The following is a 27370-nucleotide window of genomic DNA, read 5'->3' on the forward strand; positions in this document are numbered from 1 at the left end:
GAAATCTCCTTTTAATTGATTATAACTGTCCACCTCCTAAGTCTCTACTTGGAGTGCAACTAGCTGGTCAACGGGGGGGCGATTACTTGCCTTTTGACCTGCCAGCGCGCTCCTTATATACTCCAGGAACCCCTATCTACGTTTTACATGTGTTTTAATGCGGGATACTTCGGTCCGAATTACAAATATGAAATTTAATGAACGTGTGGTATATTTTGTAGTCTATCTCTGTGAACACTACAGATTTTGTAGTGTCGCGTCTTTCATTTTCAAACGCATCAGTGTTTGATGCGTACGCGGAGTTAGCCGACATAGCTATTCTTAGCTTGGCATGATCTCGCGTGTTTCTTTCTATGGCCCGGTTTACCGGTTTGACAGATGACATCACAAAATGATTAATGTTTCCTGATGCGTTGATGCGCATACGTACGTGTTTACCAATAGTCTTCGGCCTTCCGTCGCTTCCGAGTTTTTAATTAAAATGCCTTGTCTTGGCTCGTCTTTTCATTACGGAGGTCGGGAGACACTCCGAAGGTGTTTTCAAATGTCTTTCTTAATTGTCAGGGGGTTCTTATTATATTTCATATAATAGAATGTGTCTTTTTCTCATGTTGGTACTTGTGACGTTCAGACGCATCAGTCTTTGATGCGTACGCGGGAACTGCCGTACATGACTTTCTGAATGGCCGTGAGCCACGCTAAGTCTTCATACGTTTACTACCTAGGTGTAGTTTAGTCTTTCCATGTTTCAGACATGCCGTTTAAGCGTCTATGTCGTCTTTTCTGTATTTCTTGTATAAGCACGAGTTTTCACAATAAATCCATTATGTGTTTCTAAACCCTTTGGTAGTAATGCAATTCTTCTCCCTGCGTTGGGTGTTTACTCTAGAACCTCTTCGTGCTCTATTTCATGGTAGGTGAATCTTAGATAGGATCCAAGTATAATGTCACGACACGTACTGCTGCCAGTTCCAAAGCCTTGTCCTATTTTCAGATTCCACGCATTTGCATTTTTAGTCAACTGCGCCGGGTATGCACATTGACTCTTTGTATCATTGCAATTGTATGTAGTGTATTTATTAGAGATGACCTTTTATCGGTAAAATCGTTAAAATTGAATTTTATACGGGTGAAATGGTTTCATCCGTATCAATGTTCATGGGCGCTCATCGTCATCCGTCGATGGTGGTGGTGGGCCTTCGTGGCCGTCCGTGGGCGCTTGTCGATGGTCCTGATGGTCAATCGTCAGAGGTCGTGGCGGGCCGTCATCGCTGTTCGTCGATGGTGGTGCTGGGCGCCTGTGGACATTGCTGGGCGGTCGTCGCCGTTCCTCGAACGTGGTGGTGGGTCTTCGTGACCAATTGTCAATGGTCGTGGTGGGCGCTTGTTGCAGAAGAGAGTGTCCTGCGTGACATGTTGACAGACCAGTAATCTGAATAAATACAAATAAATACCATAATTATAAAAATCTTTGAATTTGAAAGTGGCCGGAATTGGTTCGGCAGCGAAAAGCCAGAAACGAAAATCCGGAGCAATATTTCGCAAGAAGATATTTTTGTTTTCGCTTCTGGTCTATACCGTTTTGCAGGCGCTGGGTGTCGTTCGTGGGCGCTGAATGTCGTTTGTGGGCGCTGGGTGTCATTCGTGGGCGGTGGGTGTCGTTCGTGTCTGCTGGGTGTTGTTACGTGTCCATGGGCGGTGTACGTGTGTCCGTTGGTCATTGTTTTCTGTCTGTTGGGCGTTTTCGTGTCCGCGGGTGCTGTTTTGCATCCGTTGGCCATTGTTTCGTTTCCGCTGGTGGTGTACGTGGGTGCTGGGCGTCGTTTCGTGGGCGGGGTGTCGTTTTCGTGGGTGTGGGGTGTTTTCGTGGGCGGGGAGGGGGGCGTTTTCGTGGGTTCTGATGCTCCTTGTTTCGTGACATGGCGTCGCCGCGTTGTTGTTGAAGGGCGGCGTGGTCGATGTTGGTGGTCGTGGTGGCCATGGATGATAAACGAGTGATGTGGGTGGTGGTGGCTATGGGTGATGGTGATGGCGTGGTGTTGGTGGCGGTGACGAGCATGGTGGTGGTGGTGGTGGAAGAGAGTGATGTTTGGTGAGCATCTTTGCCAAACAAACATTGTTTGTTATCCATCGAGAATAAATAAACTATAATACAGTGACAAATAAATAAAATAAACAGATTGGACTATAATACATTCCTGACCACTCCGGGGAACACCATTCCTGCCCATTCCGGGGAAGACCATTCTGGTGAAAATTCTGGAATGAGAAAACACAGGAATGACAAATTTAGCAGGGCTTACTGCTAAATTTCATTCCACCGGAATCCACAGGAATCCACCGGAATTCCACAGGAATGACTGGAATCCTGCAGAAATAGGGGGGGCACTGATAAGACCTCCTGGCTGGTGTGAAAGGACAAGGTGTACGGATGAACAATGTGTGTTTTTATTTCATTTTTCCCAGCACTCACTGACTTCATTTCAGCTACTCAAGGTCACGGTACCCAAGGACCATGCGACGCCATCAAAGACGCAAATGCCGAAAGCCCCCAAACCCATGAAGCACTCCTCTAGTCATACCAACATCTTGAAGCAAGAATCTAGCCCTGAACTGTCAGACATTGTTTATTCCTCGCCCATGGTCATTTCATCTGATTCCTTTAAGGAACTTCCCCACTTCGTCCAAGCTGAGTGGACTACCTGCTTCCTTCCAACTCTCTATCACTGCCTCTTTGCATCAGAGGACCCCTTTAGTCTTTTTTCCAAGGGCCCCAATCTTGTCAACACCATTCAAAAGGTTTTGAATCTCATTTTTCCCGGTCATAACTACAAAGTTGTGTGGGGCAGCAAGCTCTGCCAATTGGTAAGATAAGATGCCTTTGGAATTGACATCCCACTGATGATTTGAGTTCAGGCCTATGACTGACTTTGCGACAAGCGCTCAATCATCGACAGGAACAGCATCAAGGTCATCAAAACATTCTTCGCACAAGCAGAGTATGACCGCAACCCCACAGCGATCGGCCAGTACGTCAAGTGGGCAACTAGGGAGGATGGGCCGGCGTTGTGGGAAGGACCATCACCTCCACAGTACACCGAGGACGATCCTGGTTATAAGGTAAATATGCTTGTTATGACTGTCATATCCCGCTGACCTCTGTTAGCCTCCACATGGCTTGTTTCAATCAAAGTTCATTATTGACGTTGCCACCCCCCTTGTTCAATATCTTAACACATCGCTGGGCACTTTTGGTTGCCCGAAGGCCCTTTTCGCGCTCATGGCAGCAGCAGTACGTGAATAGTTTACTTTTATCTGACATCTAATAACTGTTTGTAGGTTGAATGTGCATTCTTGTCCTTTTCAACTGGGGTGTTTGTCAAACCGCCAGGGGACTTCTCACAAGAACACGTTGGTCACCTTGTCGCTGACTACATGGCTAACTTTGAGTCATTCAGTGAGCACCGATGGTCTGAGCTGATGACAGCATGTGGTTATGTGATAGAGTCTCAAAAGCTCAAGAAGGTTAATCCCAGCACATCTTCCCTCCAGAAGAGCTGCTGAGTTCTTTATGTCCCAAGCAGTCCACCCCCCAAAGACAATTAATAGGATAGATGTTTGGGTTTCCCTACTACCTCTTCACACTCCTAATCAACATTCATTTTTCGTAACCTCTCATATCACTAGATACCCATGACATAACTCATTCACTCATTATTATCATAATATTTACTAGTTTTACTACCATTTGTTACAATTGTTTCAAAATATTCATATTTGGATGACTTTTCTAAACTTGCCGGCTTGTTACAGCTTGTCGAGCAATTTTGTGATGCAACTTGCCACATTTTTGGATCTACTTGTCAACTCGTGGCTTGTGACTCGTTTGGACTCGTACGAGTTGAAACAAGCTGTGACAAGTAAACTGTAGAAACACTGATGTGGTGACTTCTTGGAGGCTTGTCTAAGAACCAATCATTCTTCTGGGTCTGGCCATCTCACTAGATCTTTTTCTTTTCATTGTTGTCAACACTCAGCACATGTTTTGCAATGAAAAAAATATTTTTTGTACATGGGAAAAAGTCACAACTTCACCACCATTTATATTGGTTGAAAAAGAGACCTGCAAGGCTTTTAAACTTTTTTGACATTTTGAAATTTGAAAGCTTTTGTAAGGCTTAGTCATCACTTGCCTGTTGAACCCCAATTTCCTGATGGAGATATAGAAAGGAGAAGTGTGCATGTGATCTACATTCACATGACTGTCCACGTGAGCAAAGTTTTTTTTCGAGGTTGACCCACAAGACCCAGTAGCAGGAATAAGTAAGTACAGTGAGCAGCCCTACTCATTAGCACAAATTACTACACATTTGCAAGTTGGGTTTTTCCTGATGCAGGACAGCACTGCACTCACCCCTTGGACTGGAACTGGCTGAAGGAAAAGTATGCATCTTCATAGGACTGGCAAAGGCTTTGTAGTTTGGTAGATCACCTTGATTCACAGGACCAGGCACAAGGGGCAGGCAACTGAGCATCTGCCATAGTGTTGCATATAAAACTCCACCTAGGTATAAAATTATGTAAATTACTAGGGTGATTTTTGGGAAGGGTAAATAAGGTAAATTACAGTGTAAATTACAAATTTTCGCCAGGTCACATGGCTTCCTACACCCAATTGTTTAGCTCAAAGATGCTGCCACCTTCACCATCCACCTTGTCCTTTGCGATGGCTGCCCTCTTGGATTTCTCCACCTGTGGAATTGTGCCATGTTAATCATTGTGACAGCGTACATTGTGTGTTCATCAGCCATTGAGTGCGGAAGAGCCCAAAAGAGCTTTATGGTGATGGCCTATGAGGTGTGGATGAGCTGTGTGCAAGCACAAATACTTACTGACAATGACCCACTGCCAGAATCCCTCCATGCTTGGTCCCTTCAAACTGCCACCAAAGCAGAGTCTGGCCAGCCATGAGTGGGGCACTAAATGGATAGGCCCCTTGTGCATAGACAATGAACTGCACCTGGTAAGCCTTCCCAAATGCTTTTGGCTTCTCCTTCCATTCGGCTAAAAAGGGATCGCACCCGTGGCTCATCTTGGCGACAAGCAATGTATGGAGGTATCAGCCAACCTCCAAGAAGGTTTTCCGGTTGTGGATACCAGGTGGCACCTTGAGTGGCACTCTGGTGGGGGTAATATTGAATGTGAGAGGGTTGGGGTTCTTTAGGATTGATGACTGCATGCTGCAGCATGCAGTCTGTAGGGATACACAAGGATGTAATTTTATTGGAAACAGGAGGTTACACACTTGGGTTGAGATAAAAAGCAGAGAGATGGACACCTTCGAGGGCCCATAGACAAAGAACTCACACCATCTCAATGCACAGGAAGGTCATTGAACTGGTGACCCTGTTGTCGCCACGAGGGGTTGTCCATCCTTACGTTTTTGGTAGAAGTGTCAAATTGTAGGTCTGTCCCAACAATCAGGTTTGCAAAAACAATGTTTGAAAACTGTGCACTCGCACCAGGAATTATTTACATATTTTACATGCCTGATATCTGGTTTGGTAAAAAATTAGTAAGTTACTGTAAACTACATATGTAAATTACACTTTGTAAAATACCCCAACTTTTACACGCAACCCTAATCCGCCATACTGTTGACCCCCATGTGAACTATCATGTGCTGCCCAGATTGGGCTGTCACGCAAGTGGACACATGCTCCCAATGCGCTCCCCAACACATTAAGTACTCTGCCTGGTAGACCCTATTACACATAAAAATAAATGAGCTTGTATTTGAGTACCCAGAGCAAAGCAAATGACATCTTTTAAACCTCCCAGTCTACACTCAAGTCTCAAATGACCAAAGCACAATGTCCGGTAAGACAAGATGCAGTATAAGGCTGTGCAAGAGCCATTGAAAACGAGCCCTTGTACAAATGTCCCGATTCACTAGTGTTTAAGTCTGGTCTGGTCCGGTTTTTTGATGCCCCTGGGCTTTAACCGTAACCGTAACCAGTCCGCATTTTTCCCAGATGTCAAAAGACCGAACTGGACTGCAAAGAACCACAGTCTGCAGTCTTTTTGCGGTCTATAGACCAGTCTTGGTCTTCTTCGGTTTCGGTTTTAACTGGTTTAAGACCGGTTTTCTGGCCGATATTTTAAAATTATAAATCGGTAAATTTGTTAACGTGTTTAGTAGCTTTAAAAAGAGCCCAAGAACATTAAATTCCGTTGAGAATTAGTGTTTCTATAAAAAAAGTCTTGTACATCTACTATTTTTAACAAATTTTTACATTTTTATTTATATCTTTGTCAATTTTGAGCCAATTAATACGTGCTTGGGTGCGTTTTGAAGGGTATTTAGTGGGCTACAAAAAGCCGGTATATTTAGACCGGTTTTTTTTGCAGTCTTTAGTTCTCAAAAATAAAAAAAACCAGACTGCAGGTCCGGTTTTTTGCAGTCTTGGTCCAGTCTGGTTATGGTCTTTTTCCAGTCATGAGACTGGACTTCCAAACACTACGATTCACTGTCAATTATGTTCACCTATGGGGATCTCAGATGAACCATGCACAATCAGAACTACAATGCCATCTATCATTTGCTCAGTGAGCACCCCTTTGAAGGACCCTGGGCAATGGTAGGGGAGGCCAGGTCACAATCCGGATGGATTTTGAAGAAAATTTGAAAAAGGCCAGGAGCCAATCCAGACAAAATTGACGAAATTTTCGAAACAGCCAGCGCCCTTGATCTGGACAAAAATTCCGCCTCACTGTGTAGCCAGGTGAGATGTCCAGACATATGTCAGCCAGGTCACCCAGGTGAGATGTTCGGACATATGTCAGCTGTGGTGAAGTGGCTCAGCACCAGTAGTCACCAGCTCCAGAGTTTGTAAAGCTCTCATGTTCGAATCTCCTGCTGTACTATTGTACTAATACGACCATGCCTTCACATCACGCATCACAGAGGTCTCTGAAGGAAGTGAAGTGAGCATGATGTCACACATCACACTGGCTTTTGAAGCCATTCCTGGCATTTTAAAATATCCATTTTTTCTAATTTTTCTGGTGCCTGCAGCACCCTAGCCATGTAAACAGCACTCGGCATATTTCATCTACTTCTAACAAGAATTGTCCCACCATCTAAGATTTTTCTGCATGTCCAACATTGTTTTAAATTTCAAATTGACGATGGCCCCTGTTCGGACGAAGAGCTCATACTCTTTGTCACACATCACATCGGATATTGAAGTCATGAAGAGATGGTCAAAATGTGTCACACCCAAAAGGGCCAGAAGAGATGGTTGTATTAGTACAGTAGTTTTCTCAAAAATTTTAGCTTGTCTGGATCTATGTGCTCTAAATATTTTATTTGGTACAAGGAGCCCTCTCAACAACAGGGCTCTATCCTTGAGCTCTTCCCCAATGAGTTGAATTGATTCCACACCCTACAAAAAACTGACAAGCAACTACAAGTGACATTGAACTTGAAGCTCTTGCAGAAGTGCTAGTGTGAAAATTACGCTAGTTTATGTGCTACTAGATACCAGGTTGAATACAAGTGGCCTATCTATTGTAGTCATTGCCTTTTGGTGTTATTACTGTGATGATGCCTGGTACCTCATTTCCTCAATTTCTGAAATCCCAAGCCTCATCCGTGGTGATTTTAGGCCAGATACAGTCTATCTGGACAAATTTTGGGGGGAAATAGGCTAGATACTGATGTCTGGACAAATTTCAGGAAATTTTGGCAAGGCCAGGTGCAATCCGGACAAATTGGCTCAACCTCTGTCCAGACGAAACGTGCTTTTTCAGGATCAGGCCTCTCCTACCATTGCCCGGGGTCCTCCTCCCTTTGATGGTATTTTCGATCCTGATGGTATGCTCTTACCTAAAATCCCCGGAGTGATGGCTGTTGATATGTTTATCTTGCAAAGGGAAGAGAGCCTCCTCAAGGTTGCAGGAGCTGCTACCCTAAAAAACAGAGATACCTACCAGCTTCCAGGAAGCAATGATGTGGAGGAGTTGAAGGAGGAGTTGAAGCGAGAGAGAGCCCCAACACTGAGTGTGGTAGAGCCAACAGGAAAGAGGAGGCATCAATGAAAGTGCTTACAGCGCTTCCAGAAAGTAATGAGAATCACGTTGTTTTTTTTCCACGGCTTACCCTATTTGGCTTGGGCAATGAAAAGTGCCCCAACACCATTCGGATGCTCAGATAAGATAAATCCCACAAAGAGAACATGCTAAATGGATTCATAATGCTCAAAAGACATATTTCTTGTGCTTTACGCTGCGAGTTGGTGTGATAATGTATGCCCGACGAATGGTCAGGATAGCGGGAAGCTTAGCTAAGCGATTCCCGGCAAAACCCGCTCCCTCAGTCGGCGTCTCGCCCTGCGGCATCTTCACCTTTGCACAACGATTCTATCAGACACAAAGGAAGGAAGGGCTTTTGGATACAAAATGCGAATTTTTCTGTGCACAATAAGATGATTTTCCTCATATCTCTGAGGAGTCTTAGGAGAATTCCGAATCAGGAAAGCGCGAGAAAAAAAAACGTGATTCTCATTACTTTCTGGAAGCGCTGTAGATTTGGCGTAGATTACGGATAAGATCAGTGTGACAAGTTGTGACTACAGGCGCTCATGTGATAGTTCGCACGGGGGTCAACGGTATGGTTGATTTGACCGGATGCTCGGTTGCCTGCCCCTTGACCAGGCGTGTCTAAATCCCTTCAGCTAGTGATAACTAGAGCAGTGAACATTGCTTCCAATATCATGATATATACACCGCCAAAAATACGCCTACCTACAACTTTGCATCCTCCTTCTCCACCGCCTTCACCTCTGCCTTTTCCGCAGCCTCCAACATAGCCTTCACCTCACTCGCCGCCTCTGCCAAGTAATGCTTCAACACCTTCGTGTCCCTCTTCAACGACGTGATTGTCCACCGGATATAGTTGTCGCCTATCGAGTATGAGAGGCCGTACCCGTCAGGGACCACTGGATTGGAAGTTATGTTGTCAGCTTGACGTTCGACACTCGACGGAAGAAAGAAAAGGAAAGAATAAAAAACACGAGAGGGGAAAACGTAAAATGAAAATAAACAACGCGAAACAAGAAGAAAGTAAAAGAAAGAAATGCCAACAAAAAAACTCACCTTCTCCATATCCCCACCCATCAAAGAACCTCGAACTCAACTGACTCGTACTCAACTCCCAATGACTCGACCTCCCAAACGCCAGGTCCTTATAAATCGCAGGCACCTCCTCATCCTCCCTCACCAACTTCTTCAACCCAAACAAATGCCTATCCACCCCCTGACCATCCGCAGCCCAAGCAGAGTACTGCATATGCCTAGCCACGGCTTTCCCGAAAAGCGCTTTCAATTCCCGTGGTGAGGAAGAGGAAGGGGAAGAAGGAGAAGTAGAAAGCATGGCTTCTGCCCATGTTTTCGACTCTTTACTAGCGCTCCTGATAACCTCCGTCCTCCCCAACTTAAATTTCCGCGTTTGCGCAGATTCATACGTCACCCCGGGCCGCCCGAACATTTTGTGAAACGCGAGTTGTTGGATGAGTTGGGCGCCGGCGTCGGGTGAGAATTTATGTTTCTTCAGGAGGTTTTTACCGAAGCCTTCGTAGTGGAGGACGTGCAGGTCGTGTGCGCCTACTAGGTCGTCGAACCGTTTTTCGGAGGCGCGGATGAGGGATTTGGTGGTGTCGTTGAGGGTGAATTGGAGCTCTGAGACGGGGGGGAGGGAGGTGATGTCGATGGGGACGGAAGAGGGAGTGAGGGGAACTTTGTTAGATGCGATGGAGGCGAGGACGAATTCGTTCATCCGTAGTGTGGGTGTCCCGTCCATGCAGGAGTGTTCGCCTAGGAATCCGGAGCGGCCGTTCTCGTACACGATCACTGCCCGCGATGTTCATCAGGAAGAGGAAGGAGAAGAGAAAAAGGGAAACTTACACTGGTGTTTGTCATACCACCTATTCCTGCCATTGCCCACCCACGTTGCCCAGCTGATATCGTCCCGCGTAACAGGCTTCGAGTCGTCCAGCGCCACCACGATCATTGCGCTCTCAATTTTCTGGAGAAGTTCCGCGTTTTTTGGAGACGCAGCTATAAGAGCAGAACGCGCGTCGGTCCATAGATCCCTGCTGTCTGATGTCAGGGCGCCGATTGGGAAAGAGAACGGTGTTGGCCCTGCAACAGAGATGATGTGGTTGAATTGTCTGTGTAAAAAAAAAAATGAAAGAGTTAGCGGAGAATCACATGTCAAAATAAAGGGTAGCGTACGCTTCAAGCTCAGAATAGGATAATTCTTCCCCGTTGGGGTGCGCAAGGGGTACAACGAAAAAGCGATTCTTCCGAATGACAACGATGTGGTTGTTCGTGGGGGGGTCAAACTTTGCCGCTGTGTCCGATGGTTTGGCGGGGTATCTCGAGGCGTGGAAGAGCCATTTATAGGATTCCATGCACAGTGGTGCACCTCTTACTTTTTCAGGTTCTAATTTTCCACTTCTCTTCCGTCAATACCACGCAACCCACACAGAAAAGGCACACACACCTCTCAGTAAGATCCCGGAAAGGCAACATGGCCTTGATCAGGCTCGCCGCCCTCTTGGCTGGGTCCCTCCTCATACGATCATCCACGTGCACGAAGAAGTAGCTCACGAACACCACCACTGGGTCGCGGTACCCCATATACGCTGCTTCATTCCACCAGTCGCTGAGCCAATTCTGTACCCCGGGCGTTGCTGCCCTTTCTTGGAGACGGCGTTGGAGTTCCGCGGCCTGTGAGGAGGCAAGGAATTGGGAGACAGAGGATTGGGTGTTGTTATATTCGGAGGGAGTTAGAAGCGGTTGCACTGTTTCGAGGTATTTTGCGCATGTGGATTGGAGGGTTGGAACGGGGAGGGAGGGGAGGGAAGCTTGGTATCGGAGTATTGGAGGAGCAGTGGGGTCGATGGCGTAGCCTGGTGGAGGATCCTGCGGTGCTGTGGTGGAGGAGTGACGGGGTTTGGACATGACGGTTGTCGTGGTTGTGGTGGAACGCTGGTGAGTGGGTTGTCAGTTGATTTACGGGGAGAAAATTGAGCAGGCGTACGATCATACGCTTGGCCGTAAGTCTGAGCATCAGCAGAGGGAAGCTTTGGAAGGAAATGGCACAAGAGTGTGTCCTGTATCAATTAGGAGTGGATATATAGAGAAAAGGATCCGTAGTAGGCCGTCTAGTCTATGTCGTGTAATCCAGTGAGCAAGAGCCTTGAAGAGACGATTTTATTTCCGATCATTGACCGGCTCCGGTGTTTCTACTTCCCCAGTGCACGTGTTTCAGAATCCTTGCTACGATGACCTTCTGCAGAAACCGGCGTTTTCACACCCCAAGGCCCGACGTTCTTCCACAAGCTCGTAATCATCCGCGTCACTTGTTTTCTTGTGCGATTTATCCCGGAGAGCAACGTAATGTTATCAATGAACATACCTCTTGCCCTTTGTGCACGATGTTGGCGCGATGAGCACCTTTTGTAGTCTGGGCAGCGGGTCTCTGTAGTCTTGCACGCAATTCCGGTGGAGGCGGTTTCGGCGAGGACACATGTTACATGATTTGCGCAGACCAGGGGAGGACCACGACATTGAACACCACAAATCACTTGGAGCCTGACGACTTGTCCTGGTCCTGGGACATTACCTCGGACGTCGTCTCTCTGATTCCACTGCGTCTTCTAGGGCCTGCGTCTGCCGTTGGCCTTATCCCTCGGAAATGTGTCTCGATACCACCAAAACACCCGACTGTACGCCCTGCCACCATTTGAGAAAGTCTCAACAGATGACTTTGGCAGCCCAAGGAGGAACGGTCCATCTCGTTATCCGAGTATCTGAAGACAACCAAGTTGGATTCCGTGAGATTATTGCTTGGGGAGCGACCGGTAGAGCAACGCGCGCTTTGCCGGTATATGATCTCAAGCTCAAGAAGGCTGCTTTCCTTAAAGATTCGTGGCGCTCACTCTTACCAGGGATGCCGAAAGAGTCACATTCTGTCACTACCAGATGAAGCGGTCTCAAAGTTGGTTTGGGTTGATGACATTCCCAGCCATCTCGCACTTACCCATCTGTTTACTTTTAAGCCTCGGAACGTCCGTGGAGTTGAGATTCGGCCTCGCACTCAGCATCGATTCCTAGAGAAACTCGTTGAAAAGCATTTGTGCTGCTTCAAGTCGTCAAGGGTTTACGACGCGTCCGTTGGTGTGTACTCTGATTGTCCTCCCTGAAACTCAACGAGGGTAGCTCAGGCATATTTTTTAGCCCATCAGGATGCATAGGAGAAGTGTGGCTTACCACCGCAACGTCAGTGGCATATCAAGATGAAGGGAAATGGCCATGGGATTCTCAATGGTTGGGATCAACCCAAGAAAGTTGTTGATATAACTAATGGTTCTCGATTGCCCCGTACAGTAAGAATTCTACCCTTCCTTCAATACCGTATCAATTTTCAATCCCTCGATCAGGGCTCAATGCTCATGGCAGTTCACATCAGTTCTGCTTCTCGAAAAACCGGATAAAATTCAAGAACTCCAAGACGATCTGAAGTCCTATCACCTTCTCTTGTCATCCCCTTCGAAACGAAAATATAATTACGACTCTTGTGAACTGTCGAACAGTCCTCACGCTCCAGCCCTTTTCCAGTTTTAACGCGAATGAACCAGCCCTAAACTAAAAAGGACGTCCACGTGACGAGAACAATTCGGAACTCCAAGTGTCTGTCAGGCCAACGCGTTGGCGCTATAAGTCCTGTGTTCAGCCTCTGCTGGGTACGTTCCCCACCATGGCCGAATATAAGGCAGCTAATCATAACGCCTTTATCAGAGCAACCGTATCAGGCTACAACTTCAGGTGGCCTTCCACATACTTCCGCGTAAGGAAAGTACGAAGACATGGGGAGAGAATTGGACAGAGAGCTCAGAGGTCTCTGGGTTGGGCCAATGCCTGTCCAAGATTTTGTGGATGAATTTCTACCCCTCAGTGACTGCTGCCCTATGCCTCAGGTGCCAACGGACCTCATTCGGAACCTGCCATCAACAGGAGACAAGACGATGCCGACCCAACTGGTATAGTGATCTCATTTTGACGTTGCAGCGCATGATCTTACGGAAAGAATCAGGCGGCGGTGGTCAAAATCGCGGGACTGTTTCCCGGACTGCAGATGGTTGACACATCGGATCACCACGACAGCAACGCAGACGAGCACAAGAAGTTTAGGCCTGATATATCCACATATCTCGACGAGATAACCACCTCCAAGCACAGCGCGCATTTTGAGGCCGAAGAGTTGATATTCGACCTCAAGCCTCGATCGGCGCCGGCGCACCCATTCAACGATCCTGAACCCAATGCGACAGCAGAAGAATTGCTCAAACACACTTTCGAGACAGATACAGACGCCGGAATATTATATAGTGGACAGATCGCGGCTTATCTTACAGAGTGGTTCAGTCGTCAACATCGCAAGCATGGGTTTTTGGTCTACCTCGCGAACGGCGGGATGCGTTTCATCAGAGCTGACCGCTCCGGAATAATCGTTTCGCGGTTATTTGATTGGAGGCAGGAACCTCGAATTTTCTCTGAGTTTCTTTGGCGATTCGCTCACCTCACACCTGGGCAACGCGGACGCGACACAACCCTGCGCCCTGCCACAGTAGTCGAGAAAAGTCTCGCCCTTCTCAACCTATGGCCCTGGGAGCCCAAGACGGAACGGCCCATTGTTGTCCTCCGAGTACCAGAAGCCGACCAAGATGGATTCCGTGAGGTCATTGCTTGGGGAGCGATGGCTGACGTGGATTCGCTGGCCGGTAGAGCCACACGCGCTTGGCCAGTGTATGATATTAAACTCAAGAAGGTCATTTTCCTCAAGGATTCTTGGCGCTCCCTTGTGCCAGGAATGGAGAAGGAATCAGAGATTTTGTCAGAACTCGATAAGGCGGGTGTGCGGAACGTTCCGAAGCTCGTCTGTGGGGACGATATCGACGGTCACCTCACACGCACTCATGAATTTTCATCCAATCCTTGGAATGCTGGAGGGACGGAGATTACCCCTCGGGCTCAACATCGGTTTCTCGAGGATTTTATTGGCAAGCATTTATGTCACTTTACTTCATCGAAGCAATTCATGCAAGCTGTTTACGACGCATTTGTTGGTGTGTATTCTATCGGGCGGTCCCTGCGATAGTTCAGAGCTGACACGATGAATAGCTCACCAGGATGCATACGAGAAGTGTGGAATACTTCATCGCGACGTTAGCGGGAATAATGTCATGATGAAGCATGATGGCGGTGGGATCCTCAACGACTGGGATCAAGCCGGGAGAATTGCTGATATGGCCAACGGTTCTCGGCCTCTCTTTCGTTCGGTAAGTAAGATTCTTACCAGTCTCTGACTATCACCTCAAGTTCAGTTTTGGACAAATAGGGCACCTGGTACTTCATGTCAATTCTGCTCCTCGAAAGACCGGGTAAACTTCAAGATCTACAGGACGATATTGAGTCCTTCGTCTACGTTGTTCTTTACCACGTCATCCGATATATGGGTCATACTGGGGCTGATAAAGTTCCTATCATCATGGAGGGGATATTTGACGACTACAAAATAGATCTTGACGGCAATTGTATAGGAGGGGCTGGAAAGAGATGTCTCCTAAACAATTGGGCATACCTTGGGCGTGTTTTTGCTTCCCGGGGTAACTCGCCCATGCGTCATTGGCTTAGATATACACTCGAGTCTACGGACGAGTGGCTTTCCTATGCGACGAGGTGCCACATCCTCTACGACAAAGAGTCAGACCTACTGCAAAGCATGTTCGAAGACGAGGAGGAGGAAGTGGAATCATGTCAGCCTGATGTTACGGATCCAGCTTCCTCGACCCAGCATCTTCGTTTCCATAATCACCATTCTCTAGCGGCGAAGTGGCTTGCTGTGCTTAACAAGAACTGGCCTCAGGATGACAAAGCTCTTGATCACATGAAAAATTCATCCTTTCAGAAACGTGAACACGACGATGATCCCTTCGAAGCCCGTCCTCCTTCCAAGAAATGTCGAACAATAGCTACGCCTTATGTGACTTCGGCACCGACCTGATGCCTCAGTTCCGAAGATTGTAGGTGGGGCAAGCCTTCCAGCGCCACCCATTCCTGCATGATCCTTAGCTGGCTTCCCGACAAAGACAACTCGCCAGCAGTCACAAGCCCCCCGCCGCTCCTAGTCTTTCTTATATAGCACTTAACATTCTTCATATACCATAACATTTAACAGTTTCCATGTAGGATAGCTACATTGTACACTATACACACCAGTAATGACGACACAGAAATGAAAAGGAAACTTGCCCGGATCATTCAAAATGCAGGATACCCCGTTCAACACATCGAGGTAGCCTGGAAGACAGCAAGGCTGCCAACGCATGCCTTTTTACGGCACCCCGAACCCGAAATTTGACCATCCTTACATTCGCATAGATTGGAGTCGCAAAAACTCTATCCAAAAAATCCCAGTCAATGGTGAGCACGTCGAGCTCTGCAACTTTTCCAAGCGTGACTTCCATAACGACTTCTTGTAAACCGAACGACCTGACAGACCAGGGTCCTGACACCGCGATGGGTGGCGCCTGAGCTAGCTTGCACGAAATCCTTGATGTGAATGGAGCGAAGGCCTGTCAACCGGCTCACACTTGAACATGTTCCGCCCCCGACACGTTTCCTAAACTCAGCGTTAAGTATAGAGCTTGAGTTGTCTTTGGAATCGAGTGAGGTGGGTGTCTGAGAGGTGTTTGCATCAAAGACGACATTATCTGGACACCTCTGTCCGTTCTCTCCGCATTTGAACGATACTTTGAGAGTACGCAGCTTGTGGCCAAGGAACACTAGGTATCTGGCGACTGTCAATATATCAGATTCGTCAATAGGACCGACGTCTAAATGGTCGATAATGGGTATGGGCCTTTGGGACATGAGCCAACTGTGGAATTTGCGCAGGGGGCATGCTTGCAATCGTAACTTTGTTACCAGTGGGGGAAGACGTTTAACGACCACGGATTTACAATCTCCCCAATGGACTCTCTCCAGGTCGACGGAGCGCAGGAGAGGGAACTCGCATATGATGTCGACCACCTGGCCAAATGTCTCGAAGACGATATCCCGTAAATGTAGGCAAGTGAGGGTAAGCCGAAAGTTGGAAAGGAGATTGGCTCGAGACGTTGGGGGCAAGTTAACCCAATCAACATTCTCGAGACGCAGAATGGTGACGGATGTCAATACCTCGAGGAATGGTACCAACCGACGTAGCCACCGACGGTCTATGTGTTCTGGGACAAGTTGGAGGCGCTTGACATGCGGGGGAATGGTAGAAAGTGAGCTGATGATGAGTGATGTGAAGGAATCGACATTTTGGTGGTTGAGGGCTACCACTTGAAAAAGGTATTCCCGACTAGATAGGAGCCATGCCTTGCAAACAAGGCTACAACATAGTAGAGCGGAGGCGTCGCTATGTAAGTAGCCGACGATATAATTGGAAATTTCCTGGGGAATGCGAAGGGATTGACGAGTCATTCGAGGAATGGTATGGCGGAGCGACGCACGTTGTGGTAGTACCGGGATATAGTGCTTCTTTGACCTCTGTGTGGGCGGTCTTAAGTTAACAGAGTGTTGTTTGTGGAATCAAGGGATTTCAAAGACGAAGCTTGACGATTCTCATGCGTTGTACACTGTTGTACATGCGTCCCTTCAAGGGAAGCAAATCACCTCCGGGAAACACCATGAGAACCAAATGAGAACGGGCTCCGGAGATCTAATGTGCTAAAAGAAACCGGGCGACCCTCAAAAATAGGCCCTCTGATGTTGGTGAATACGATTTGTCATTCGCTGGGGTAACAGCCCGAACATCGGGGTCAGTTCAAATTACCAAGCGACGCGATAAACGTGGTGTTAAAACTGCCCCGATGCTGCGGACACATCGCGTTAAGTAGAGTTGTAGATCCGGAGACTTTGAAGACAACAGAACCACACCTACTGCGATTCTGTTTGTCTTATTAGAGACTTGCGGTGTAGGCGAGTTGTAGGCGTTTTCGGAGTGCACAGGAACTATCATGAAACGACAGGGCTGAAGAGTGATAGCCCTATTCAACCACCCTCTTAGCAGTGAGTATCCAAGGGGGAAAAAGTGAAGTGGGAAGGCTTGGGGAGCCTCCTGCCGTCAAGGGTGCTGCTATTTGAGGGCGATTTATCCCATCGGTGGCTCTCTTGAGGAGGAGATAGCCGAATTTAAGCACCATATGTATGGCTGTGAGGGAGTCCTACTATAGAGCCGTTACAGGGGCCGAAGCTCCCTCAGAGTTCCGTGGAGTCGCATCAGGTCGCATCCAGGGTATTTTCGAATTCGGAATCGCCCAGACCAGAGAACCAGTAAGCCGTGGGCGCGAATGAATTCAATCCCAATGAAGGCAGGGAAAAGGGTGCGCACGCTGAAGAACTTGCCATTTTTCAAACTTCAAGGGAAACAACAGTCAAGGACACGTCAATAATCATAAACACCCCTCCACAGTGCCCCTCCGCGAGGCTAGCCGCTAAGCCACCAGCATACTTATACATATTTTCGTAAAAACTCTTCCCTTACGCATCAGTATACGTTTCCAAAATTTTTAGGAACGTTTCCACAACGTTTCCAAGGTTTGGACCTTTCAGTTTCTAAACTCTAGCAGGACCAGGCAGGTAATATTGGTCACGTGGCTCCAATGACGCGTCGCAGGTTTCGTCGAGCTTGGTTCTTACCGATTACTACAGTATCACCACTCTCAGCAATACCCACAAGTCAGGCGAATGTCTGCAACCGTTAAACTATATGTATACGATCTCAGCAAGGGCATGGCTCGCCAGCTCTCGCGGCAGCTGACCGGACGACAGATAGATGGTATCTGGTAGGCCCAATCTGCGCCAACCTTATCTCAAATCTGTTTTGAAAGCGAAATAATCCAGGCATACATCTGTCGTTGTGTTTGGAAAAGAGATCTTTTATGGTCTAGGCATCAACACGACTCCTCCTGGGAGATCGCATGTAGGTTTGTAGTCGGTTTTCAAACCATGGCGCTCACCTTCAGGATGTAGCACGGCGCCCCTATGCAGGTTTTAGATATGGGAGAAACGTCAATAGATGAGGAGACGTTTACCGAATACTTGGAAGAGATGAGAAGCCATTATACTGCGGACAAAGTATGTCGTATCTTTATCGCCGTTGAGCAAACTCTAATTGTAACAGTACCACCTCTTAGGTATGTGACGCAGTTCTGTGAACCTTTTGCAGAGGCGTAACGAGCTTTAGAATTCAATTGCAACTCATTTACAAATGATTGCGTCGGGTTTCTTACCGGAGGCTCCATCCCCTCCTTCATTTCAGGTAACTAACCATCCCGATCTCGGCTTGCCTGAAAATGTTGAATTAAGCTTGATAGACCTACCCACTGACTTCCTATCCACTCCATTCGGCCAGAGTCTTCGCCCAACAATAGATGCAATGTATCGAAGACCATCCCCCGGTGTCCCAGCCATACCTGCCAATGCCCCCCCTAACCCAGAACTGGCAGCTTCCATTCTACAAAGTGTCGCGGCCCAAGCCCAGTCAAATGGTGATCCTTCATATCAGAACCGTCCCCCTCCTCCCCCTCCTCTCCCTGCCACCCAGTCTCTTACATCTCCAATCCACGCTATAACGAATCCTCCTGCTTTCCACGCGTTCCTCAAGAGCCATAGGGCGGCTGTCGCATTTTTCACGAGTAACACCTGCCCCCCGTGTAGAATGATCGAGCCAGTTTTTGAACGTCTCTCTGAGGAAAAAGGATTACAGGAAGGGCGTGATGGTGCTGGTTTTGCCAAGGTCGATATCGATGTGGGGATGGGTCGTAATCTCGCAGCAGAGTACTCCGTTAGGGCTACTCCGACTTTCATGTTTTTCTTGGATGGGGAAAAGGTGCGTTTGGTGAAATTTATTCAGTATGTTTTCTCATCAGCAATGTTGCCAGATTGAGGAAATAAAGGGTGCAGACGCGAACGAACTGAGAGCCCAAGTCGATCTTTTGCTTTTTCAAGCGTTTCCTCGTATGTTTTCCCTTACTTCAGTTGCTAAGCTTCCTTCTCATCGATAGATAGCACACCCACACACCAAGCTTTCACTTCCTGCCATCCAAGCTCTCGAGCTGAAGCCTATCTTATTCTCTCAAATCCCGCCTGTTGATACAGTTCTTACAAAGCTGAATGCCTCGATCGACGCCTCGACGTGGCCCGCTTCCGCTACTCAATCTCAGGCTCAAGTCAAACAAACTCTCACCACGACAGTCACCCCATACCTTAAGGCTCGATTCTTAGTGCCTCCAAATGCACCCAAAGCCCCAGCTCGACCGCTTCCATCTGCAACTCCAGCAATCCTGACTCCATGGGCTCAAGCAACCGCTTCTCTCGCCACCGCTCTCCCAATCGAAACTCTGTTTCCCCTCGTCGACACATGGCGGCTGGCACTTCTAGATCCAGCCGTTGGTGCGTGGATAGCGGCGACCCCATCTTTCTCTGACCCTATCAACCTACTCCTTCCTCAAGCCAATTCCGCACTCCAGACTCCATCAAAGTCATCTCGGAACTACGTGCTCACCTTCCTGCGCCTCCTATGCAACGCAACGTCAAGTGCTCCTCTGGCGCAGAAGCTCCTGCAGTCCTCCATGCGCCAGGACGTGACGGCGGTTCTTGTTCCGAGTTTGTTGCATGACGACGTCCAAGTCCGCACGGCTGCTGCGAGTCTGGCGTTCAATGTTGCTGCGGTGCTCCAGAAGCCGAGGGTGGAAGCTGTGAGGACAGGGAGACGCTTAGACGAGCCTGATGATGTGGGGGATTGGGAGGTGGAGATGGTTAGTGCTGTTGTAGAAGCTTTGGATAGAGAAAAGGATAATGAGGAAGTTGGTGAGTTCGTCGGTTTCCCTTTTGCTTTATGTGATTATGTTTGTATTCTGACTCCATTACTCTCCAAGTCCATCGACTGACGGCGTGTCTGGCGTTCCTTCTTCGTCTTTCATCATTCCACGAATCTCATCAGGATCTGCTGGAGGCGCTGCAAACTCGTGATAAGTTGAAGGGGAAGCTTATGAAAGGGGAACATTGGAATGGGGAGGGAGGTGTTGGGAAGAAGGAAGTGAGGAAGCTGATTGACGAGGTTGCTGGTAGACTTTGTCCTTGAGTTGTAGAGATAGAAAGGATTGTAAATTTATGTGCTGAAAATAATAGTGTATTGCTGTATCACTAATTCACACTGAGGCCATGCAACGCACAGGTCACCGCAAGGTCACCGGTCACCGTCCGAGTCGGCAACACTCTCAGGCTCCGCAACTTGTCCGCAACACTCTCAGGCTAGTCACCGATTGCCCAAGAAAGCTCTCCCCAGGCTCTCCTTGATCATGACCCGAAGACATCATCGCAAAGGGCAGTGCAGTGTATAAACTATTCTAGCTTTTCTTGAATAAGTCGACCATGTCAATGGCCACCTTCAATCTACTGACGTGGACGGAACTAATGTTCACATTCGCTTCCAGGTACCTTCACTCAACTCAAACTTTGCCGATATAATAGTTTCTAATCTGCACTACTTAGGTTGCTGCAAATCTTTAAGCGTCCTCCGCGGCGTCATAGCCCGCCCACAAGTTCAACGCGGGACCCACCACCAGATCGTGTACCCCGTCCTTCCACGCCTCCCACCCCACAGGTCTTGGAGCCCGTCGTACGATACACAGGACCCGACCACCTCACCCTTCTTCCGACTGAAATCGTGCTCGAAATCGCGTCCTTCGCATGCGCAGCCTCGCAGTCGTCTTATCGTGCTCTTCTCCTCGTTTCGAGGCGGTTAAACTTGCTCATCAAGTTCGACTGTCTTCATTTCGTCCCCGTTCGACTCCAGTGTAACTCCCACATAGAAAATTTCCGTCTGCTTCTTGGGTTATACCCAGACTTGGTCCCTCGTGTGCGTCATCTCTGGATCAATACCCCTCCTCGAATGACGGCTACAAATGCTGGGCTTAACTGGGAGGATGGTCCTTCCAGTCCAGCCGTCCGAGTAGCCAGGCTGTGTACGAACATCGTCACCTTGTCGTGCTCAACTCCCGTATTGCATTACGTCAACTTTGGCTCCTCACCGAACGTCACAATACCAAGGTCGCTCTCGTCTGAACGTGACTGGGGATCAGTTCAAGATTCCACCTTTAAACATACAAAGTTGCGAGAGTTGACCCTCCTCAACAACTTCTTCAACTGGTCCTTCTTCTACCATGACGATCTGGGAGCTGTCACATCCACGGTATCACACTTATTCACACAATTGACACACCTTACGCTCCTCGAACCCATTGGTCAGGACTTCCCCGTAAAGAAGTTCACTTCATTACAGTATTTCTCTTCAGAGATATACCCGCCATCTGCAACATCTAACACTTTAGACACCTGGGTCGCCGTGACCAACTCCCGAGTCCATGTTTTGCTCGCTCCGTTACCGGAGGATGCTCGGATTACTCTGACCATTCACCATACGAAAGTCAACAGGAAAGAGGAGATTGAGATGAGCAACGGTGCTAGATTTTGTATGGTGCGCGTAGGGAAGCCCACACATTTCCAGTGGTGGGCTGATAGAGCGAGAGGGGGTGACGGGGTTTGGTCATGATTGCGGAATGAAGGGCAAAATTTATAACTTTTGAAGAGCAGGTTCAAGCTCATTTAGTTTGTGGGTGGAATTGCTCTTGTGCACGCGCAACCTAGTCTTGGTTCCTTCTGCTTGCAGAATTAGACTGACCGTTTCATCACTGAACGCCCATGTACTATAATTTATCTTCTGTTATATCGACCAGACCTCAAGTTTCAACGAATTGTTTTGCCCAACTGTTTGCATATGAAGCATCAACTCTATTTTTACCATGTGATACAAACATGCACGCTTAAGCGCTTACCTTGTAAGCCGACCTTAGCTCAGTTAGTTGGAAGTAGCGCAAGACTGTAATTGGAAAATGTCTTTACAGGCGCAACTCTCAATTGTATTCCCTTACTTGACCTCCTCCTCCACCACTTTTACGTTTATATTATAATATGGCAGCACAATAAAAAAATCATATGTTTTGCATGGCGGAAGCAAAGGTAGCACTAAACAGAAAGCCGTTCTGTACTACGACAAAGACGGCCGCTGGGTAAGTGACAATAAGTTAATTTAATTTAGATTGAGAAGGGTGTATTGTAAGTAATCTGGTATCCTTCCCAATCGCTCACCGGAATTCCTTCTGCCGTGTGCGAAGCGACAGCGGAATGACCGCAAGCTCCCCCTCATCATCCTTGTATTCATGCAGCTGGGTCTCCACCGCAAATCCCTCACGGGCAACCTCGCGGATGTTAAGCACCACACGGCTGGTGAGGTTTGTGTAGAGTGCCAAGCAGATTCTGTCAAATGAAGCACCGTTGGATGTTATACCAAGTAAAGTAAGCGAGGGAAACTTACGGCACAAAAGCAACGTGAAGCTCAGGCTGTTGGGCGGGGTAAGGTTGAGTACATCGCGTCGCTGTTGGGACAGGAGGGACGTACCGGTATAACTGGGGCAGTGAAAAAGATTACGTTTGCGACGGAGCCGACTTTCATTGCGACTGAGCGAACCGCAAAACACAGATAAAACCTGAAACGAACCTAGCAGGTATAGATAAAACAGAATACCTTGACGCAGGTCAATTTATATCCAAAGGAGAGCCGGAATGCTGCTCACCATCTCTGTGGATGATTGCCGAGAGCCGATTCGTAGTTCCAGTTTTGGCTGTGTCAGGAAAGAGGATCAGGGAAGAAACAACAGCTGAAGAATGTGCACTAACATGATAGGACGGCGCTCCAGGCCGTGAGTACACATACGACTATCATAAAGGTTTGATCCCAGAAGACGATAAATGGATTTTCAACGTACAAAACTCCATTACCACCAGCATGACATAATCGTAGGTCAAACTGGTGGAAGCCTGAACTAAAAGGCAGCCTCTGTACCCTGGATATGGTGGCTCCGCAACTACAAAAGGGACGACACATGATCAGATAACAACGACGGATGGCTGGCGGTGAACAACGTACGAACCACGCTCCTGTTAAACTTGACATTGCCGGCAGTCGCGAGGCCAATATAGAGACAACATAGAGTGAGGAAAAATGCAGCAACCCTCTTGTCTCGACCCCAGACTGCCCACGTTCTGATCATCATGATGACTGCAGAAAGGTTGCGCAATCAGAACGGACCATGAGAGAATGCGAAGCTAACACCCACCTTCCGCTGTGAATGTGGAGACCGTCGTGGCCCCTAAACACTGTCAGCAGGCGTATCTATGCATTTGAGGGGGTGCTTACAAACGACCACCGGGAAAATCCATTCGCACGAAGCCACCGTAACCCCAAGATAAAGCTGGTCTGATCCGCATATTAATAGTGGAACTAGAGAAAGGAAATTGAGAGAACCCACATCGAAGGAACATGACAAAGGCTAGGAAGGGGAGGTATCGAACCACAAGATACAGCACTTTGGTATACGTCCATGGCGAGAGCCAGATCAAGGTTACCTCGCGACCAAAGTTCAATAGATAGTCGTACACCTGCTTTGCGTCAGATGTTTAACTTCGACGATAGCTCCAACACTTACCGCTAGCGCCACTGCCGATACTGTGTCGGGGACCGGTGAGTGACGGAGGATCATACTGTATAGACGATCTTACTGTACATGTACTAGGCGAATGTGATAGATTAGGCAATATCCCAGTGGGCGGTTAAGGTTACTCACATCGCCAAACTCACGCTGATGGTGCAGGTACTTCACGAGAGCCTCCAAAGCAGCTGCAGCCTCGGCATCTGACATAGTAGATGGCGAAAAGGGAGCGGATTCCAACTATTATCCACCATTGCATCCGCTTTCTTATATCGTCAGCACCATTCTGAGAATTTCACACTCACCGAGGCCCCTAACCGCTTGCAGCTGGGGAGCGTATGCTACACAAGTGATGGCCTTACTGTCAAGGATTGATGGGAGTATGTATAACAGGAGCAGGATAGATCGAGCACGGTCTATCGATCGCTTAAGAAAATAAGCAGATGATGATCTAGTGGGGAGGCGAAAGATCTTGGCATGACTGCGACCAAGTTCGACGGTCTTGTTCGGTAGGTGAGGAGACTCCATGTAGCCTTCATACGAAGTAGTGTATGAGGAAAGACACAGGCGACGGTTGGCGACTCGCTTCGTCGTCGTTGAGAGAAAATGGCGAGTTGAGTGAGAGTTGAGTGTGAGAATCAAATATGTCCCACAGTGACACACCTTCAGGCTTCCGTAGCACGGTTGTAATAGTCGTGTGTCGGGAACCGGTTGTTGGACCGCTCCGATAAATCTATCTATCTATCTATCTTTGAAATCGAATTTCAGCGCACTCGTAATTATAACCTATCAATTTCTACTTGAATTGTGCATTGCTTTTGGTTGTACAGTGAATGTTCCGCTCTGAACATGATAATGTTCTGATTTGTTGCAAAGGAAAAGGTCATAACTTATGAGAGGAGAGGGTACAAAGGTACTTTCCGTTATGTTTAAAATCCACGTACAGTCTATCATCCGACCTTAGCTCAGTTGGAAGTAGCGCAAGACTGTAATAGGAAAATCATATCTTGAGGTCGCCCGTTCGAACCGGGCAGGTCGGATATCCTTTTTCTAAAAGAAAGAGACATCAGCCTGGAGTCACTAACGGAGGGAGGGGTACGAGAATACGCAGCTGTGGAGGACCTGAAGTTGTAGTACTTGTGCTCGCAATCATCGAAAGGCCCGGAGAAACAAATACAAACATGACACACAACATTTGAGGGCGCATATCTCAGCAAGTATCTACTCCCTACCCTTACAAGCTTAGAGTTAGGTGGAGACTGACTCGATAGCGTTTACAATAATGTGAGCAAAAATTGGGGTTTTAATTGGTTTTTACGGCAACCCAAGACTCAGAATTGCAGGCAATCCCAATTTCCAAGCAAACGGCGCTTGTGTTAGATAATACTGGTATACATACAAAGTTCTTTTCTGCTCTAGAAAACGATGGAGTATACAAACTACGTGCATGTGGTAAGTATCTTACAATGGCTGGTGGTAATTAACAAAAAATCTAATGCAATTACAAAGTAAATTTTCGAGATGGGAATGGGGTGGATCGTTGGGCTGCTTTATGACTGGGGCGAGCTGAGTTTCGTGGAGAAACGCGCTGTTGCGAGAGAGTCGCCCGACCAAAAATGTCAGGCATGGTATTGACCAAGGCTGAGCCTGTATCGATGCCAGTACGACGTCTCTTGAAAGGAAGCCCGAGTTCACCATCGTGCGTTCGTTTGAGGGATACATCTGAAAGGTGGTCGACGGGACCATCGTTCGCAGGCCACTCTCCCTTGTTGAGCAGAGCACGCCACTTTGCCTCAATGAGACGATGGTTGTGCAACTTGAGATGTTCAGAAGCGGCAAGGGGGCTCACGGCTCGCTGGTGGAACGAAGCAGCCTTCGAGTTTGGGCCCACACCCATGTTGCCAGTCTCGTCCTGGTTGGCGCTCACGATTTCGCCACCGTCATCATCCTTATCTTCAGCCCAGTAGCAGGGCTTGTCAAAACTCTCTATGTGGAATAGCCACTCTTTGAGAGAGTTCAACATGTATTGAAGCCAGGAGTTTAACAGTCTGTTGCTGGAGATCTCAAAGTCTTTTTCTACGTGTAGCCGACGTGTGATCATGCCGCTTTTCCCGCTACCGCCTGTAAGTTGCCCGTCGGCATGTTCGGTATAGTCATCGAAGACCTTCTCCATGATGTTCGTTACCTCGGATAGCTTGTTGTGTTTCATATAGCGAATGACGTGGTAAAGGACGACGTAAAAGAATGACTCAATATCATCTTGCAAATCTTGAACCTTGTGCGGTTTTTCAAGAAAGACTGACATAAAATGCCAAGTTCCCTGATTGTTAGACAAATCAACATTCGCGCGACGATTGGAGATGAGTAAAGGACATACTGAGCGAGAGAATTGCCGTGGACCATTGGCCATGTCGGATATTTTTCTCGCGTGATCCCAGTCATTGAGGATGCCGCGACCATCTACTGACATCATGACGTTGTTTCCGCTGACATCGCGGTGGAGTATTCCACACTTCTCATACGCATCTTAGTGAGCTAAAATCAATGTCAGAGCTGTTGTTATCGAGAGGTTCGACGGAGTCCATACCGATAAACGCATCATAAACAGTTTGCATGAGTTGTTTCGATGAAGTAAAGTGGCACAAATGTTTGCCAACGAAATCCTCAAGGAAACGATGCTGAGCCCGAGGTGTAATCACAGTTCCTCCAACGTTCCAAGGCTTAGATATGAATTCATGAGTGCGTGTGAGGTGACCTGCAATGTCGTCACCGCAAACGAGCCCTGAAACATTGCGCACCCCCGCTTGGTTCAGTTGCGACAAGATATCCGACTCTTTCTCCATCCCCGGCATAAGTGAGCGCCACGCATCCTTCAGGAAAACAACTTTCTCAAGCTTGAGATCATAAACCGGCCAAGCGCGTGTTGCTTTTCCGGTCAACGAATCTGCGCCCGCCATAGCACCCCAAGCAATGACCTCATGGAATCTACCGTCGTCCTCGGGCACGCGAAGGACGACGATGGGCCGTTCCCTCTTAGGCGCCCAGGGTTGGAGGTTAAGTACGGCGAGTCCTTTCTCATGTGCCGTGGCGGGTCGCACGGTTGTATCATGTCCACGTTGTCCGGGTGTGAGGTGAGCGAATCGCAAAAGAAATTCAGTGAAGGTTTGAGGCTCCTGTCGCCAGTTGAACAGCCGCGAAACAATTGCTCCAGAGCGGTCGGCCCTAATGAAGCGCATCCCGTCGTTTGCGACATCGACCACAAACCCGTGCTTGCGGTGCTGGCGATTGAACAACTCTGTAAGGTATGACGCAATCTGTCCACGACACAAAACTCCGGCATCCGTATTCGTCTCGAAAGAGTGCCTGAGCAACTGTTCTGCGTTCGCATTAGATTTGGGATCTTTGAACGGGTGTGCTGGTGCCGAAGGAGGCTTGAGTTCGAACATCAACTCTTCGGCCTCGAATTGTGTAACGTTGTCAGAGGTGGTGACAGTACTGAGATATGCGGACATGTCAGGCCTGAGTTTCTTGTGGTCGTCTGCATTGTTGTCATGATGATCCGATGTGTCGACGAGCTTCAGGCCGGGAAACAGTCCCCCTGTTCGACGATCGCGATCTTGACGGTTCGATTAGATTGTGCG

General features: G+C 48.0%; 9 protein-coding genes across 9 annotated transcripts; 5 read left to right on the forward strand and 4 right to left on the reverse strand.

Annotated features, from left to right (window-relative positions):
* Positions 1-398: 398 nt before the first annotated feature.
* Positions 399-1431, forward strand: LACBIDRAFT_322666 (uncharacterized protein; the record flags this gene model as incomplete). Its single annotated transcript, XM_001875648.1, has 6 exons — positions 399-426; positions 632-688; positions 851-913; positions 1018-1030; positions 1072-1343; positions 1424-1431. 6 exons carry the CDS (start codon positions 399-401, stop codon positions 1429-1431), a joined length of 441 nt encoding a protein of 146 aa, XP_001875683.1.
* A 1000-nt stretch (positions 1432-2431) lies between these two features.
* On the forward strand, positions 2432-3564 carry LACBIDRAFT_322667 (uncharacterized protein; the record flags this gene model as incomplete). The annotated part of the gene is made up of 6 exons (XM_001875649.1): positions 2432-2440; positions 2488-2865; positions 2941-3120; positions 3167-3292; positions 3340-3457; positions 3488-3564. 6 exons carry the CDS (start codon positions 2432-2434, stop codon positions 3562-3564), a joined length of 888 nt encoding a protein of 295 aa, XP_001875684.1.
* Positions 3565-8808: 5244 nt separating this feature from the next.
* On the reverse strand, positions 8809-11028 carry LACBIDRAFT_188234 (uncharacterized protein; the record flags this gene model as incomplete). Its single annotated transcript, XM_001876071.1, has 5 exons — positions 8809-9002; positions 9160-9912; positions 9967-10232; positions 10297-10518; positions 10568-11028. 5 exons carry the CDS (start codon positions 11026-11028, stop codon positions 8809-8811), a joined length of 1896 nt encoding a protein of 631 aa, XP_001876106.1.
* A 1907-nt stretch (positions 11029-12935) lies between these two features.
* Positions 12936-15133, forward strand: LACBIDRAFT_322669 (uncharacterized protein; the record flags this gene model as incomplete). The annotated part of the gene is made up of 4 exons (XM_001875650.1): positions 12936-13109; positions 13163-14195; positions 14251-14408; positions 14468-15133. 4 exons carry the CDS (start codon positions 12936-12938, stop codon positions 15131-15133), a joined length of 2031 nt encoding a protein of 676 aa, XP_001875685.1.
* A 413-nt stretch (positions 15134-15546) lies between these two features.
* LACBIDRAFT_322670 (uncharacterized protein) lies at positions 15547-16807 on the reverse strand (the record flags this gene model as incomplete). Its single annotated transcript, XM_001876072.1, has 3 exons — positions 15547-16507; positions 16629-16678; positions 16754-16807. The coding sequence occupies 3 exons, from the start codon at positions 16805-16807 to the stop codon at positions 15547-15549; spliced, it is 1065 nt and encodes a 354-aa protein (XP_001876107.1).
* A 1058-nt stretch (positions 16808-17865) lies between these two features.
* Positions 17866-20328, forward strand: LACBIDRAFT_188295 (uncharacterized protein; the record flags this gene model as incomplete). Its single annotated transcript, XM_001875651.1, is given in 12 exon segments — positions 17866-17963; positions 18022-18100; positions 18151-18255; positions 18302-18314; positions 18365-18439; positions 18495-18643; positions 18725-19009; positions 19062-19137; positions 19189-19277; positions 19344-19913; positions 19929-19989; positions 20058-20328. 12 exon segments carry the CDS (start codon positions 17866-17868, stop codon positions 20261-20263), a joined length of 1806 nt encoding a protein of 601 aa, XP_001875686.1. The 3' UTR covers positions 20264-20328.
* A 118-nt stretch (positions 20329-20446) lies between these two features.
* On the forward strand, positions 20447-21901 carry LACBIDRAFT_308755 (uncharacterized protein). The gene is made up of 2 exons (XM_001875652.1): positions 20447-20615; positions 20674-21901. The coding sequence occupies exons 1-2, from the start codon at positions 20554-20556 to the stop codon at positions 21731-21733; spliced, it is 1122 nt and encodes a 373-aa protein (XP_001875687.1). The 5' UTR covers positions 20447-20553; the 3' UTR covers positions 21734-21901.
* A 424-nt stretch (positions 21902-22325) lies between these two features.
* Positions 22326-23780, reverse strand: LACBIDRAFT_308756 (uncharacterized protein; the record flags this gene model as incomplete). The annotated part of the gene is made up of 12 exons (XM_001876073.1): positions 22326-22497; positions 22556-22581; positions 22640-22686; positions 22739-22765; positions 22815-22862; positions 22918-22956; positions 23007-23105; positions 23168-23299; positions 23358-23390; positions 23438-23497; positions 23550-23679; positions 23727-23780. The coding sequence occupies 12 exons, from the start codon at positions 23778-23780 to the stop codon at positions 22326-22328; spliced, it is 867 nt and encodes a 288-aa protein (XP_001876108.1).
* Positions 23781-25230: 1450 nt separating this feature from the next.
* LACBIDRAFT_308757 (uncharacterized protein) lies at positions 25231-27241 on the reverse strand (the record flags this gene model as incomplete). The annotated part of the gene is made up of 3 exons (XM_001876074.1): positions 25231-26049; positions 26107-26255; positions 26317-27241. 3 exons carry the CDS (start codon positions 27239-27241, stop codon positions 25231-25233), a joined length of 1893 nt encoding a protein of 630 aa, XP_001876109.1.
* Between the last annotated feature and the right edge of the window lie 129 nt (positions 27242-27370).

The sequence above is a fragment of the Laccaria bicolor genome, genomic scaffold (genome assembly GCF_000143565.1).
Source record: "Laccaria bicolor S238N-H82 LACBIscaffold_3 genomic scaffold, whole genome shotgun sequence".
Classification (NCBI taxonomy): Eukaryota; Fungi; Basidiomycota; class Agaricomycetes; order Agaricales; family Hydnangiaceae; genus Laccaria; species Laccaria bicolor.